Consider the following 15,596-nt stretch of genomic DNA (forward strand, 5'->3'; position numbering starts at 1 on the left):
AAAAGAGAACGGGGCAATGCCAGCAAAGATTGCACTTGCTTAGCAATAAGGAGAACGGGAAGGTGTGTGACTTGATGGTGATCCAAGCCGGGTTATGCGCGATGATTGCTTGAAGACAGATACTTTCACTTAGCTGGAGAGTCGGCCAGCATCAACATTTTTGAGCGACGCCAAGGCCCGCCCAATGCTATAACGGCTGGGAGACTGGCCATAAGGCCTTTGCTTGCAGCAAGACACAACGATGCGGCAAGTATACGGAAATGGGTAATCGCTATTGAGACTGCTCTACCCTTGAGCCAAAGTGCGTCCTGTGTGGAGGACTGCACGAGTCGTTCAGTCAAAACTATTGGGTACGATAAACTACATACTACTGATGGGCACTAACCTACGAATCCTCCAGCTTAATGTACATAAAAGCAATGCGGTGTAACATAGCATGATGAACCAAACAGACTTGCAGGACTATGCTGTGCTGGCAGTCGCCGAACTATACGCTCTTTATGTTAGAGATTGGCAGTGATGATGTCAAATAGCTACAGAAACTGGATCAAGTATATACCTATGAAGAGGCACGAGGTACAGTGGCCGATCTGGAGCATTCTCTGGATTCGTAGCTTCCTAGAGGTGGAACAGGTGCCGATACCCTCGGTCGATCTCACGGGGACAAAACTTCGGTGGCCCTGCTGAGAAATCTTGGTGGTAACGGTGTATGCGGGTAAAGGTGAAGAAGCTTTGCGCACCGCTATGAGACACCTATATGCGACCATTATGAGCTTTCGTAGCAGCACGGGGAAGAGAATGGACATCATTCTTGCCCGCGACTTCAACTGGCACGATCAGCTCTGGGGAGGCGATAACGTGACAGGCAGGAGACAGAGTGAGGCAGGGCTGATTATTTATCCCATGGACGAGCATGGCCCGCTCAGTATCCTTCCATGAGGCGCGAAGACATGGGAAGGATCAGGCAGTGAGATTATAATTGCTTGACGCTCGCATCAGCTGAGCTAGCAGACGGTTTGGTCCACTGCGGTTTACATCCGCTCGAGCATGGATTAGATCATAGGACCATCCAGATGGAGTTTGATCTCGCGACGCCCGAGAGGACAACGGAACCAAGATTGTTGTTCAAACATGTGCCCTGGAACGTAATCAGGGAGAGGACGAAGGAAAGCTCTCTCCACTTCCATGGGATGGCGACGTCTAGACCCAAACGAAAAGGCTTATGGGAATTGTTCTCCCTGCGATTCATGAACTGGTCCCGCTTGCAAAGCCATCACCGTTTGCTAAGAGATGGTGGACCATTGACCGCGCCATGCTTCGTAGGACGTACACGTTCTTGAGAGACCTGGCAAGTGCCCGGCGTCGGGCCGGCCAGCGGATCAACAGTCTGGAAGATCGAGCCAAAAAAGCAGCCAAAGAGCATCGCAATGCGATCAAAAGACATAAGAAGGCGCACCGAGATGACTTTCTCGTCGATGGGTCCAATATCTGGCAAACTGCTAAGTCCCTCAAACCTGATAAGAGGCGTATGGTGATAAGGTGCCTCTACTAAAAAGAACTAATGAAACAATGATGAAGGACAAAGTCGAACAGACGGAGGGAGTGCTTCATGTCTTCTTCCCACTGCTACCGATATGCATAGAAGACGAAGGTCCGCGACCGCGGCGCAGAGAAGTGGCCACGCCGAACCTTACGATGAAGGAGTTGGACCAAGAGGTGATGTAGGCCAAGGCTTGGAAGGCGCCTGATTAAGACGGACTTGCGACGATGATGCGGAAGCAGCTCTGGCTGGTGGTGAAGGAGCGGGTATTGTACCTGTTTCACACATCATTGAACACGGGACAACCACTTCGTTAGTGGAGGACGGCCAAGATCATCCCACTCAGGAAACCGAACAAGGGCGACTATAAGATAGCCAAGGCGTGGAGACCGATCTCGCTTCTATCGACGCTGGGCAAGATTCTCGAAGGTGTAGTGGCGGACCGTATATCGCATGCTGTCGAGACGTACACACTCTTACCCACTAATCACTTTGGGGCGAGGGAGCGACGGTAAGCGGAGCAGGCTCTGTTGCTCTTCCAGGAACAGGTTTACAAAGCGTGGCGCGACCAAAAAGTGGTTCGTATGGTCGGTTTCGACGTCAAAAGAGTCTACAACGTGGTGTTCAAGAACAGGCTGCTACAGAGACTCGAGGCACGGGGTATACCCACGGAGCTGTGTGGATCGACGCTTTCTGCTCGAACCGCACGGCTACCATTATGGTGAACGGGTACACCTCCGCGCTACGAGATCTGCCACATGCTGATCACCCGCAAGAATCACAACTATCGCCAATAATGTTCCTTTATTCAATGCAGACCTAGTGCAAAGTAAGACAGACTCAAGCGGAGACAATTGCTTTTGTCGACGACTACTCAGCCTGGGTCACAGGTCCGACGGCGGAAGACAACAGAGAAGGTATTTAGGCCATCATCGATCGTGCACTGGTATGGGAGACATTTGAGTGCGACAAGACGGTCATCGTGCACTTTACCCGTATCGTCGACCGTACCAGTCGTATACCGTTCACGATCAAGGGAGACGTGATCAAGCCGAAACTGAAAGCCAAGATCTTGGGCGTCATCACGGATGCGAGACTGAGGTTCAAGAAGCACATGGCTGAAGCAGTTACCAGAGGTCTCACAGCGGCCATGTGTCTGAAAAGGTTGAAAATGGAATCCGCACGTACGGCTAGACAGCTTTTTACAGCCACTGTTCCTGGGACGATGGACTACGCTTTGGTCGTTTAGTCGCATGCACGAGGCGAGAGAGAGCTGAGGTGGTTCAACAGGGCTCAGAAGATGAGCGCGAGCCATCACGGTCGCTTTCCGGACGGTCTCGATAGTAGTGGCGGAAGTAGAAGCAAGCATATCGACGGTATGCGAGCGGCACGCCCAAGTAGGCATGCGGATGTACGTCAACATCAAGACGCTACCAAAGATGCATCCGTCCGTAGCCCTCAAGGTGTCAACGAATCGAAGATACATGTCGCCGCTGAAGAAGCTGGCGCTTGCACATGAAGGAAGCGGGATGGAGCGGATGAAAATGATTGAGGCATATGCGTTACCGCCATGGCACAATTATGTGTCGTTCATCTACGAGGCCGACCGCGAAGCGGCGCTAACAACGGCGAAGAAGGTCAACGATACTGCCATAGCGACCAGCGCTTTTAGCAGAGAAGGCTTAGTGGGTAAGGGTGGCATGGTAGTCCAAAGATCGTCTGATCAAACAGACAAGATAGTGGCCAGGTACTCAATCACGATCGGGTCGCGAGACGACCAGAACCCATACACAGCCGAGCTGAAAGCAATAGCGATGGCACTACGATATATGCCGGATGGTCTACAGGGTCGAGAGCTCACAGTGCTATAAAGTAGCCAGTTATATGACTTAGAACTAGCAACATAACCAACTTGTTTTAACTTTGGCAAAATCTACTGCGGTTTCCTAAGAGGTCCACTTTGTATCTGTCGATCTCGTTGGATCGCCGGCATTGTGCAGCCAACTTACACACGCCATTTCTGACTTTTTGACTCCCCGTCAGTATCGCCTTCGCTGTTGGTACTGAAGAGTGACTACTTCAGGACACAGCAGCTTGTGCTAGGGAAATATTCTTGCCTCCAGAGACTTGAATCTGTTACATACCTTTGTTTCTTGATATTCAAGTAAAAAGCGTCAATGACACGGACAAACAAATCGTCTGTTCACATGATAGCCCACTGTAATAACGCTATTAAAAGACTATTTACAGTTGACTGCCAAGCGATCATCATCATCAAAGCTTTGCTAAAGGCTATCTCCCTTGGAGATGAAGATTAGAAGGTATGATAAAGGTAAGACAGTACAGCTAAAGCAGCGTTATCAAGAAATTCTAATCGTAGAGCAAGAGGCTCGAAAGGAGAAATCGAGGAAAATTGGCTATAAGTACTGGTATTGTTCTTCTGTGTGATTTGCATCGCTCTGCATACTGGTCGGAGGTCCAAACGACTGTCTTACATTTTATTCTATTATCTGTCGCTAATCATCATGAAAGCACTTCTTAATGATACCTCACTACAGACCATCCTCACAAGAACACAACAGATTAATAACAAGCTTGGCAGTCCCGAAGTGGCGCCGGACTTGCGGATGGACAGAAACCTCGATGAATTGAATCAAATAGTCTATGAGCAGCTGCAAAGTGAAGGCTCCAGATCACAGAGTCCCCTGCAGAATTAGGGGCTAATTATCTGTCACCTCAGAGCGTCCCCCCCTTGTACGACGCACTTTTACGCATCTGGGGGTGGATTGACAAAGAAGTACAAATCCCGCGAGATCCAACTACTCTCTCCAAGGATATCGGTAAGAGGTACCCTTGGTGGGAACACCTTGTTACAAAGGTCCTCGAAGCGGAAGAGGAGGTACTGTGCCTAGCTTGTTAGCCATTGCGTACCGAAGGTAACCTTGTAAGTGATCCTGTGGGATTTATTTACCCTTCATCCATACGGTTTATGGACCGATGGCTGACGTTACTGGCTAGGTATTGAAAGTGGCTGGAGTACCTGCAATAGCACACCCGAGGGTATGAGGAGGGAAGGAGCGTCGGGTATCGAAAGGACTCGGTGTACCAGACAATATGGTATGAGTGATCTTGTGGCAATATTTCCAGGCTACCATATAGCTGCATCAAATGGATCCATATGGCTCCATTTTCTCATCATACTGTGAAGATATCTAGCAGTCAACGCAGACCTCACTGGGGTCGAAATTAAGGCTTTTGACAAACGTGCTGGCTAAAGGACGCTAACACACAACATGATTGTGGCCGCCGTCAGTTTCAATGGCGAAATTATAGGGTATGCTTTCCAAGTCAAGCTTCAGGACCTCAAGGTTAGGAAATCTCGGTAATGCAATCTGAATCTCTGTAGATATTCGCGCAAGATATCGCAGGCATCTGTCTTTCTCCTTGGTCTCTCGGTGGGGAAACCGACAGACTCTCTCTCGTTTGACGCAGAATTCTAGACGGCGGACTAGTTTTCGTAGCACAGGATCCACTGATAGCTTTCCCAGTCGGGTTGCGCCAGTGTCAGGGGCGGACCAGGTCCACTGTGTTCGTTCACTTGGTTGCCGGAGAAGATAACAACGTATTAAAAGAGTACAGGGGTGGCTAATCCGCAGAGCAGACGGTTTACAGCACGCATAGAAATTAGATACTCCCGTCGTTTCAACTCCTTCAACTCATGCTCACCCACGGGCTGGTCATATCCACCAAAACGATGTCTTTTGAAGCCATCGTGCAAGTGCTTCAGGATCTGCGTCTTGTCAGTAGGCTCGAAGGAAATCCAGAGGTAACATCATACCTCGCACAGAACTTCGCGTGGTAATTTTTCAAGAGAAGGCATTATCACTCGGCTTATCAAAGGTAGTGAAGAAGAGAAGTCATCGCGAAATGGACGCATGGTAATATGTAGTCTAGTGGCTTATCGGATCCCGTTTCATATTTTTCCAGCGCCGTTGATTGGTCTACGTCGTTTACCGCATAACTCTAAGTCATGGGACCGGGATCTCGTCACCCCGCTTTCAGCCGCAACACCATAATCTTCATCAATTGGATTCAGGTCCACCAATTCCAAAAAGGCCCTTTCGTGTTGCGGCTGCTCGGCTTTAGGCTTTGCAAGGTGGAAGTTCTGTTACTGGCCTCGAGGATAACGGCAAGCTGTAGACGTCTGCAGTGTTGAGAAGGATGTCGAGAGGAGGTCGATCTGTAACAAATGGACGATTCCAAAGCAATGGACAAGCCTTATTCTACCAAATACTTTCGATTATTGCCCAACCCGCTCCAGTTCATCGTCTCACCTCGTCTCGCGTCTTTTTCTTGGAAGATCGGTATCGTTTTCATCGCTGATAAGACCTCATCTTAGGCCCGGGTGCACGGGCGCTGCACCGCCGATCTCAAGAGCCTTGGTAGGAAAATGGCTTCTTGATTAGATATATTGCGTTTGATGCCAAGAACGATCGCTGTGGCAATGCTGAACACATAGCCAGAATCGTGCGTAAAGACACATCGGCATTGATTCCACGTCAACATATCTATCTGGCATCTCCTATAGAACCACGACATGGCTGATTTCGTGTACAACAAGAGTCTGGTCAATAATCCTTGCTAACGACGAGAGACTAATACAAGGCTGCGCCGGAAGAGCACAGCTGGTTCTTGCGCGCGCCAAAGCCGCATCGCGCGTACGGGGAAACCTACCCGATAGGCTAAAGGGAACGGGAAGTCCACCGACCTACTGTAAAGGGTCCCACTTTCAAACTCTCAGGGTTTCAGATGCGCATTTGGATAGCCTTGTCTATGGAACAGTTGAAATTGGTGGCTGTGTCGTTTTGACTGCCTGGCTAGGCGCTTAATGCGTAGCACACGCAGCACATATATCCAGCGATGTCAGAAAGCGTAGGTTTCCGTGCTTCTCAGATTCCTTCCTGCCCTCCATTTCACCGTTCTCGCTGATTTATGTTGACTATTCTCTCTCCTCATTACATCATGGCGACAGTCAGACTCGATGTTACACTTGAACTGCTTCCAGTGTTCGATACTTTTTGTGTTAGCAGACCGTATAAGCGCTCTTGGTCCCGGTGTGTGAGAACATTGGGGCCTTCAAGCTGTACCCCGAGGCTATGTCCCTTTCAAGCTGAGCAATCTTCTGAACAGCGCGGCCTTGCGATATTTACTACAAGGCATAGCAGGGATCGGTATCTAAACAGGAATGAAGCTCGAAAAGACCGACTTGGTCAGAAAAGAACGACTTCTCTAATACGGCGAAGGCAAGGCCGACTGATAAAGAAGTCGAATGGGAGAAGTTGCGGTCAGATCACAATATGAGCCTGAGCTGAATAACCACCGCCTCCATTTACTCCCCCATATATCGACTGTTGAGTCTGTTGGTGCTCTGATCGCTTCAAGCAAGCCACAAGAAGGTACAACAACGACTTTGAGGTCCTTGATAGGAACCGCCGTGGGCGCCGACCAAGCTGCTATCTAGGCAGCCTCAGAGCCAGAGATGCTCTGAGGTGGTGTCGTCATCAGGGAGGCGGGGCCCATTGAAGCATCAGGAGAGTACGAGTACATGCCAAAAGAGTTTGATGGTATTGACAAGCCTATTGATCCGCGACGTGCCATGTTCATGTCCATCTTGTGCTCGTACTCGAAGCCGGGTTGCTCTCGCTTCATGGGAGTGTTAGGGAGAGAGTCCAAGATTGAGTTGTGCTCAGGTTCAGGCTTGACGGGGCCCATTGCTGATGAGGGAGGGGTCAACTCTGCCCCCGGATAAGAGACAGAGGTGTGAGGGCCATTATAGTCCGTCTTGCAGACTTCATAAGGTGTAGATCGTCGAGATGTAGGAGTTTTAGTGTCGTATGCTAATGAGGCGGAGGAGAAGCTTATGGTGGTGGTGGTGGTGGAAGGGCAGGACAGGAGGCTGCGAAATTCGTCCATATCGAACCAACGTCGAAACAAAAGAGTAGGCCTATAGTTTTCAGCCTCAGGGCCCAAATCAACATTATCTACCAAGTCAATTTCTTGACTTCAGACCGTTTCCAACTTCTCATATTTACATTCATAACCCTGTTCTCCAAGTAGCCATTAGAGAGCCTCCTGCAATCAGATGTCCGATGTAGGTTGAAAATCAATAGTTGACCGAGAATAAGACTCAGCTTTTCGCGGTCTGTGTGACGCAGATGCCTTTTCATTTGGAGGACAGCAGCGTGATGTGATACCATGACAGTATTACCTCAACGCGCATCGCACCTCGCACCAGAACTCATTACGTCAGTTCTGAGCCACTGCATAGACTCGGCGCCTGTTGGGTTAATTGGCCACCTTGCAATTTGTCAAATAGCTGCTGCAGCGCAGCCTGATTTCCAAAACTGTCAGGACACGCGGCACATTTGGTGCCCATTTATTTCTCCCTGTAGAGGACTCGCAAACCGCATTCCACAGCTAGTCCTTTGAGGACCTGGTGCTAAATTCTTATTTACTGTAGAATGCCTTGCTTCTTCTCCGCATTAAACCAACCCTACGAAAAGGGCCGCTTCCACACGACTTTAAGAACCCGCAAGAATCACTCAACTCCCCCTTATGAAGGCCAAAGAGTTTTCAGAAGTCACGCGTTTCACAAGACATTTGCAAAAAATTGTAATGATTTAGCTACTTCGCGATCCCGTACGGCGATGCCAAATCCTGGAACACCACGCTCACATTAAGGATATCCTCTGAGAATCCCCTGCTGGCTCGACGCGCAACGCACGCATTCTTGCGTTCTCTTTCTTCTGACCTCTGTTTGCGTTTATTTGGCACTAATTGAGCCAATGGAAGTCTGGGTGGCTCCACGAGTGATGCCATCTCAAAATCAATCATCATAACGCTATTGACTTCCCGATTAAAAAGCATGTTTTCTAACCGACCATCCCTATGAATCACTCCCTTTTGATGCATGGCTCGTAATGATGCGACGGCCATGTTCTCGAGATTCTTTGGTGCGTCGCTAGACTCCCATGCGTCGATGAGACCGTCTCCGCCCCAGGACAGTAATGCCATATGCACCACATATACTCGGTGGAAGTAGTAGTAGATCTTGTTTATCGATCGAAGGTCTATTGCGCCTAGAAACACAGGCACGTTGCGGCCTTGAAGTGGGCTCAGGCGGTCATATACCGCAGCCTCATGTGTCAGGTCGCTTACAAAAGCCCGCACCGTGCCCTTGCTAATGAATGTGTAGCCATAGGCGAGTAGAGTAACTTTAAAAAGAACGCCGCGACTGCCACCTTGTCTCAGTCGCGTGATTCCTTCGTCTAGCGATCGCTCTAGCTGTTCCTGGAGAAGCGCAAGCCATTTGCTATGACTGACGGGATGACATGTTTGTGTAGGGCGGTTACTGCAATGGAGAGCAATATTCGGACATTTAGGATCAAGACAATCTCCCCGTACCAGACCGAGAAGGCATTTTTGAGTACAATACTGGCGGCCTTGTTGGTGACTATCTCCACGGGGCCGGCTTGCCAGTCGCTGGCTCCGCCGACTCGCTTGTCCTGTACTCCGTCCCGCTGGAGTTGGAGTATCCGGCGGCCTAGTCGATTCATCATCGGAGGGTTCTCGCCTATCGTCCCTTCTCGATAATATCTCGTCGATTTGCGGCTCAGAAGCTCGCCGTCTTCTTCTGCACAAGAGGTACGGCGATCGCTCGACTCCGTTGTAAGTGGTTGGTTGGTAATCGGGTGAATGCTCCGATGATGCCGATCGTTCGTTTTCAGGGATCGAGCGTAATGTTGTCTCGAAATCTTCTGCCCATGTCTTCAGGTTGTTCATTACCCTTCGACGTTCCTCCTGTCCATGTTCGTGTTGCTCTCCAGGTGAACCAAGTGCCATCAGTGTGAAGGCCAGGTATTGGCCGACAGCCGTCCACATGTGAGAGTTATCTGGATGCGCAGACACTTCGTATTTGGGTTCAGCTAGATGATAAAGAAGAGTTTCAGGCTCATTCCAGTCAATCTTTAGGAAGACGGTAGCTTCACCGATGGTCAGGTTGCCGTATTCAAGACCGCTCTCAATCATATAGTGATACGTCTGCGTGATGGCAGACGCAGTCAGTCTCTCTGCATGGTATCGAAACAGCGCGTCCGGGTCCTTAGGTGTCGGGATGGTCTTGCGATTCACCACTTCCTTGTAAATATCCATCTTGCGGAGACCGATCCGCAGATGTTGAGCAGTCAATTTACAGGGTGACTTGTATTCGGAAATATATACCATCGTGTTTGGTGCAGATGGTTCGTTGCTAGATCGGGTGACACATATCTGATCTGGTCGTAGTTGGTTGAGATCTCGTCCATGATCCGGCGTCCGAGGCGTTGCTGGGCTCTCTCTTTCAACCACCTCCTCGGCAGTGTCGCCAAGAGCATGGGGGTGATTCTCAAATACAATGCCATCTCCAATTTCGAAGACTGCCGTAACCTGCTCAACCTCTCCGAGTTTGCGTATGATGACCCTAACGGGATCCTCAACACTGTTATGTAAGAAGTACTCGAGCGACTTTTCGTCTGCGATCCGCCGTTGGGAGACTCTATCGCCCAGCCCGGCCAAGAAAGCACGGTTCTCGAAAACACGGCTATCGATCGGGAATGAATCGTTCAGTCTGCCAAAGGTGAGCCTTTGTTCGTTGATAAACTCGTCCCAAGGCTGTAGGCTTTTGGGGCACCATTTGTTCCGAGGGTTGGTGATGGAGCCCCTTGAGGACAGTTTCGGATCTGTTTCGATGGTGAATTTAGAGAAGACGGACGTATGGGAAGCGGTCATGTATTCTTCAATTGTCGTGGGTCGTACCGCTTCTTCCGATGCATCGGCGCGTCGTCGCTCCTCTTGCCGTTCTCTCTCGGCTTGCTCGGCGCGTCGTCGTTCCTCTTTTGTCCTCTCACTGCATTATCGGCACCATTCTGCTGTGCTTATCGAGTTCTTCATCTGGGTCGGGAGACAGTGTTTTCGTAGTCTAGGGAGCTGGTTTCGCTCTGCCACCGCGTATTAGTGATCGTGCAAACTCCCATTTGCGTGCCCCTACGATGTCAAACGCTTCCCGCGTAAGAAACAAGAGATCCATCTCCGCAACAGACTCCTCGTCGTTGGTATGCACTTTGTCTCAAAGTGTTGTTGGTTCAAGCACATGAATGGTATGCTTTTATTTGGCCCCCATACTAAAGTATTTTCTGAGTATGTACAGAGTACTACCGCGTACGTGCCCCGACCAAAAGACCAAAAAGACGCATTTGTCGGCGGCATCCATGCAGCTATACCTTTCCAGGACTAGGAGGCGACAAAGGTCTTGGCCATGATGGAATGGCCCGTTTAGGCAAGCCCGGATGGGTTGGGTCGGGCGGTCTCGAAGTACCACTCAGCCCCAGGTACTCCCCAACCTCTAGCAAGCACGCGGCCGGCACTCTGACCGGTGAAAACGGTGAATTGGCAAAACGGCCTCCACCATGCCATCTCGACATTACGACTACAATTTAGGCTGCCACCCCCACGTTCTTACCAACTTGGAGATATTATCTAGATACAGGATGTTAAGTCTTCAGGCCTAATTGACAACCTTGTAACATAAAATAGGTACTCCGTATATTTACTAATTAACTAATATCCCTGTATTTAAAAATTAGTTTTTTATGGTAGCACCCCGTCCTGATGGATATTCGACCACATCGCCAGAGGACCATGCAATCATCAGTCCCGCCGCAGGCTAATGCTCCTGTACCTGATCCGCCGTTTGTTAGCAACGATCTGGATGCACCATGTCTGTCTGATCAAGATCAACAGCACATTGCCAACTGGCAAGCAGATATGGAGTATTGTCCACGATGCAGAACCCGCTGGCTCAACCAGAGAATGCAAAATGGCATCTGCCATTCCTGTCACTATCGTGATGTGATTCCTCGCGGTCGTGCTACTCGTAACCAACGACAAGAAGAAGGCGAACCATACTTCTGGTCTCGGGATAACAATCTTGATCCCGGCGACATTCCTCTTGAGTTGCCAGAGCTGACTCAAGTCGAGGAAATGCTTATCTCTCGGGTTCACGTTCATGTTCAGGTTGTGGCATACCGTGGACAACAGTACAAGTACAAAGGTCATGTCGTCAACTTTCTCAAGGACGTCGGTCAGGTCTATCGCCAACTTCCATTATTACCAAGAGAGCTTGATGTTATTGTGCTTCGTCCTCGAAACCAAACCGCCCAGCCGCACATGATCCGCCAATTCCGAGGACAATTCCGAGTTCGCCAAGGCCACATCCGCCAGTGGCTCGAGTTCCTACGTGCCAATCATCCAGGCTATCGCGAGATTGTCATCGATGAAGAGCATCTCAATCACTTACCACAGGATGGCGATGTCACCGATCAGCTCATTACTGAGCTTATTGACCTAGTTGAGATTGAAGAATTCCTTCAGGATGATATAGATGAAGTATTAGGAGATCCCAACCTGTGGGAAGCTGCAGCTGTACCCAACTTCATCGCTCAGGAGCGTGATCTTACCTACTTGCTCTCCGAGGTGGGCATCAGACAACCGACTTGCCTCTTGAGTCAGCGCCTGGTCACGAACCGCAGCTGGAGATGCCTCATATTCGGAGCACACCTCTCAATGAGTTCAATCGTTCTCAGGCTCTGCTGTCGTTGGCCTTTCCTACACTATTTCCTACAGGCGAAGGTGACTTCATCGAACCGCGACAGCGAAGCGTTACATACTCTGACTATATTGAACGTCTGATGAAGTTCCACGATGGGCGTTTCGCTAGGCATCCTCGCTTTCCATATGTTGCCTTAACACCTTGATGAGGCAGCAAGTCAATCAACGCAGTTCATTCTACGTCAAGAAAGATGGAACTCGCGCTGAGATCGATATCGCACAACTACGTGCCGCTTTTGACTCAGATACTCCAGAGGCCAAGACCCTTCTTAACTCTATCGTACGTTACTCTGATAGCCTTCGTGGCACACGTCCCTTCTGGGGTGGTCGACGCCATCAGCTGGAAGCATATGTTCAGGGACTTGGATGGCTTTAACTTTTAAATATAAACTCTCTTTTCTATATAAAATCTTTTATTTTATATACTTAACGTTAAGAGAATTCTTTAAGTAATTTTTTATGTATAAACTTTGGATACTACCTATAATATAAAAGCCTACTTATAGATTAATAGTAACTATATCTAAAAATATAATAACATTAAAGATCTAAAAGCTATATTTAATATTTGATATATTAAAATATATATCTATTAAAATAAGATATTTAGCCTTTATACCTCTCTATTAAGCCACCTTTATAGTAAAAGCTTTAAATTATATAATATAAAAGCTTATATTTAAAAATAATTAAGCTAAATAATTAATTATCTATTTTACTAATTATAGTTAATTATAGTTAATTATTAATAATTAATTAACTTTACTTTTACTTTTAGCTTTAGCTTTATAAAGTATAGTCTTTATTAAAGCTTTAATATATTTATTATAAATATTTTAAAGGTAGCTATAATTAACTAAAATATAATTAATTAATACTATTACGGGCTTAGGCTTTACATAAGCCTCTATAAAGCTATATAACTTAAAGGTCTAATTTAAATCTAGGCCAGAATCTATTAATATATAAAAAGAGTTCTTTAAGGCATTAAGGTTATTTTAAAAGTTTATATAAATCTATTTCGATTAAACTTATATATTATTAAGGATAGCCATTATACTATAGGCTATTAATTCTTAAAGAGATTATTATATTAGGCCTTAATTAAGGCCTATAAGGTATTCTTCATTTATTTTTATATTTATATTTTAATTTTCTTATAGTAAGTAATAGCTAAAAAGTTATAAATATTTTAGGCTATAAAAAAGTTTAATAAGTATTATAGACTGGCTTTTTAGCTATAACTACAAGTATATTAAAGAAAGAAAAGAGATCAAATTTAAGTAATAATATTAAAGTTATTATAAAGATTAATAATAAGACTTAAATATATAAAATAATAAAAAGTATTAATAATAGCCTAAAGGCTATGTATTTTTTATTATTTTCCTTTAAGTATAAAACCTATAATTTATAGGCTTAATATATATATATTTAAGGGTATCTTAATAAGGCTATACAGAATAGTTTAATAGTTTATATAAATAAAATGCTATAAAAATAACCTTTTATTACTATAACATTTAACTTTACTATAAAAAGCTAATAAAAGTATCTATAAAATAAAGAGATATTAATAAGTTTATAACTCTATTATAATTATACTTAACTAAAGATAGCTACCTAAAAAGAGGGAGATGTGACGGTTGTGGTTTCAAACAGGGAAACTAGTCCGTACTAGGTTTATGTTTGCAGAAACGTAGGGCGTGTATACTGAGCTTGGCTTGGGTGTCACGTCTCTTGATGATCAAGTAATGCGTCTTAGGCTTATTGATGTAAAGAAGTCTTATTGATAGCTGGTGAGCTAAGTTCTATCTAATGCTAAATGAACGTGTTTATATACTGAGGTGTATGTGAGTCGAACGAGGTCGGTTCGACTCTGTTCGTGTCTGTTCGTCATGCGAGTCGAATGGCGTGCGTTCGACTGATACAGGTTAGGTGGCTCCTGATTGGGCGAGAAATAGTGGGGTGCATGCGCACGTGCGCAAGACTGCGTTGGGTCGTAACAGGAGATAATTATAATAATAACTTAATAATAAATAATATAAACTATATTTATAAGGCCTTAAAAGGCCTAATAGATATAATATTAAAATATAGTAAGTATATTAGCCAGTTTAAATAGTATAACTATATACTTAAAATAACTATATCTAGTTTTAAATGCAGTTTTCTATTTATCTCCCTTTTAGATATAAATTTAGTAATATATATTTAAATCTTATTAATAACCTCTATAATAACTTTAATATTATTACTTTTTTAACTGCCTTTTTAGGCCTAAATTTAGCTAGCTATAAAGAGTAGCTAGAAAATATAATTATTAAGGCTAAATATATACTTAACTTTCTCCTGCTTATATAAAGGTTAATAGGCTAGTTATAATTTAAGACTATAAAAGTAAAGCTAAAATAAATATAAGGTAATAATAGGGTTTAAAGGTTTAAAGGAATTAGGTTAACTTTTATATAGGTTAGTTAGTAAAAGCTAATTTAACCTAAAGTTAATAATAAATCTATTAATTAAATATATATATTAAGGTATATAACTAATTAAGTTTATATTTAAGAATAAATAAAGTAATATAAATAAAGAAACAGTAAGTTAAACTAAAGTTAATACTTTAATAAAAAGTTCTATTTAATAGTAATTATTATTTTATAAATCTCTTTTAATTTATTTTTATTAACTATATTTAAAGCAGGCTTAATTGCTATATTAAGTTAATATTATTTAGATTAATTAATATATTTACTATATTCTAATATTATATCTATTAGGCCCTTTAAGGCTTTATAAGAATAATTAATATTATTTATTTTAATAATATTTTAATATTTTTTAAAATTAAAGAAAAATATATAAATTACTTTATATAAATTTTAAAATAAATAAAGGCTATTAAATTATATATAGAACCTTTTAAATATTTTTCTATTAAAATTAAATTAAATTTTTAAGATTTATTATAATTATTAAAAAAATAAGAATAAACCTAATTAAAATTTAAATTATTATTAAATAGTTTAAACTAATAATATATAAAGAAATATAAATATTTTTAAGATTTTATAATTTTTATTAAAGGTTTATCTATAATTACTTCAGGGTTATAGCTTTTTTAACGTTGATTTAAATTATTACTTTTCTATTAATATTACTTTATTTATTCTTAAATATAAAGGTCATTAATTATATACCTTAATATATATATATTAATAGATTTAATTATTATAGACTTTAGGTTAACTTAATATAATAAAGTTATTAAAATTATAAATATATTATATAAAAATATTAAATTTAAAAGTCTTTATATATTTCTTTTTAAATATTTAATAAGAAGTTCTGT

At 44.1% G+C, this 15,596-nt stretch overlaps 6 protein-coding genes across 6 annotated transcripts; 2 read left to right on the plus strand and 4 right to left on the minus strand.

The window, feature by feature from the left end:
- Positions 1-1,312: 1,312 nt before the first annotated feature.
- FPRO_16132 (uncharacterized protein) lies at positions 1,313-1,748 on the plus strand (the record flags this gene model as incomplete). The annotated part of the gene is made up of 2 exons (XM_031225243.1): positions 1,313-1,526; positions 1,579-1,748. The coding sequence occupies 2 exons, from the start codon at positions 1,313-1,315 to the stop codon at positions 1,746-1,748; spliced, it is 384 nt and encodes a 127-aa protein (XP_031090421.1).
- Positions 1,749-2,414: 666 nt separating this feature from the next.
- On the minus strand, positions 2,415-2,945 carry FPRO_16133 (uncharacterized protein; the record flags this gene model as incomplete). Its single annotated transcript, XM_031225244.1, has 1 exon — positions 2,415-2,945. The coding sequence occupies one exon, from the start codon at positions 2,943-2,945 to the stop codon at positions 2,415-2,417; it is 531 nt and encodes a 176-aa protein (XP_031090422.1).
- A 2,220-nt stretch (positions 2,946-5,165) lies between these two features.
- Positions 5,166-5,420, minus strand: FPRO_16134 (uncharacterized protein; the record flags this gene model as incomplete). Its single annotated transcript, XM_031225245.1, has 2 exons — positions 5,166-5,330; positions 5,379-5,420. 2 exons carry the CDS (start codon positions 5,418-5,420, stop codon positions 5,166-5,168), a joined length of 207 nt encoding a protein of 68 aa, XP_031090423.1.
- A 1,637-nt stretch (positions 5,421-7,057) lies between these two features.
- FPRO_16135 (uncharacterized protein) lies at positions 7,058-7,513 on the minus strand (the record flags this gene model as incomplete). Its single annotated transcript, XM_031225246.1, has 1 exon — positions 7,058-7,513. One exon carries the CDS (start codon positions 7,511-7,513, stop codon positions 7,058-7,060), a length of 456 nt encoding a protein of 151 aa, XP_031090424.1.
- Positions 7,514-8,224: 711 nt separating this feature from the next.
- On the minus strand, positions 8,225-10,366 carry FPRO_16136 (uncharacterized protein; the record flags this gene model as incomplete). The annotated part of the gene is made up of 1 exon (XM_031225247.1): positions 8,225-10,366. One exon carries the CDS (start codon positions 10,364-10,366, stop codon positions 8,225-8,227), a length of 2,142 nt encoding a protein of 713 aa, XP_031090425.1.
- Positions 10,367-11,275: 909 nt separating this feature from the next.
- On the plus strand, positions 11,276-12,390 carry FPRO_16137 (uncharacterized protein; the record flags this gene model as incomplete). The annotated part of the gene is made up of 2 exons (XM_031225249.1): positions 11,276-12,109; positions 12,166-12,390. 2 exons carry the CDS (start codon positions 11,276-11,278, stop codon positions 12,388-12,390), a joined length of 1,059 nt encoding a protein of 352 aa, XP_031090426.1.
- Positions 12,391-15,596: the final 3,206 nt, after the last annotated feature.

Source organism: Fusarium proliferatum, assembly GCF_900067095.1.
Source record: "Fusarium proliferatum ET1 genome assembly, contig: FPRO_scaffold021, whole genome shotgun sequence".
NCBI classification, from domain to species: domain Eukaryota; kingdom Fungi; phylum Ascomycota; class Sordariomycetes; order Hypocreales; family Nectriaceae; genus Fusarium; species Fusarium proliferatum.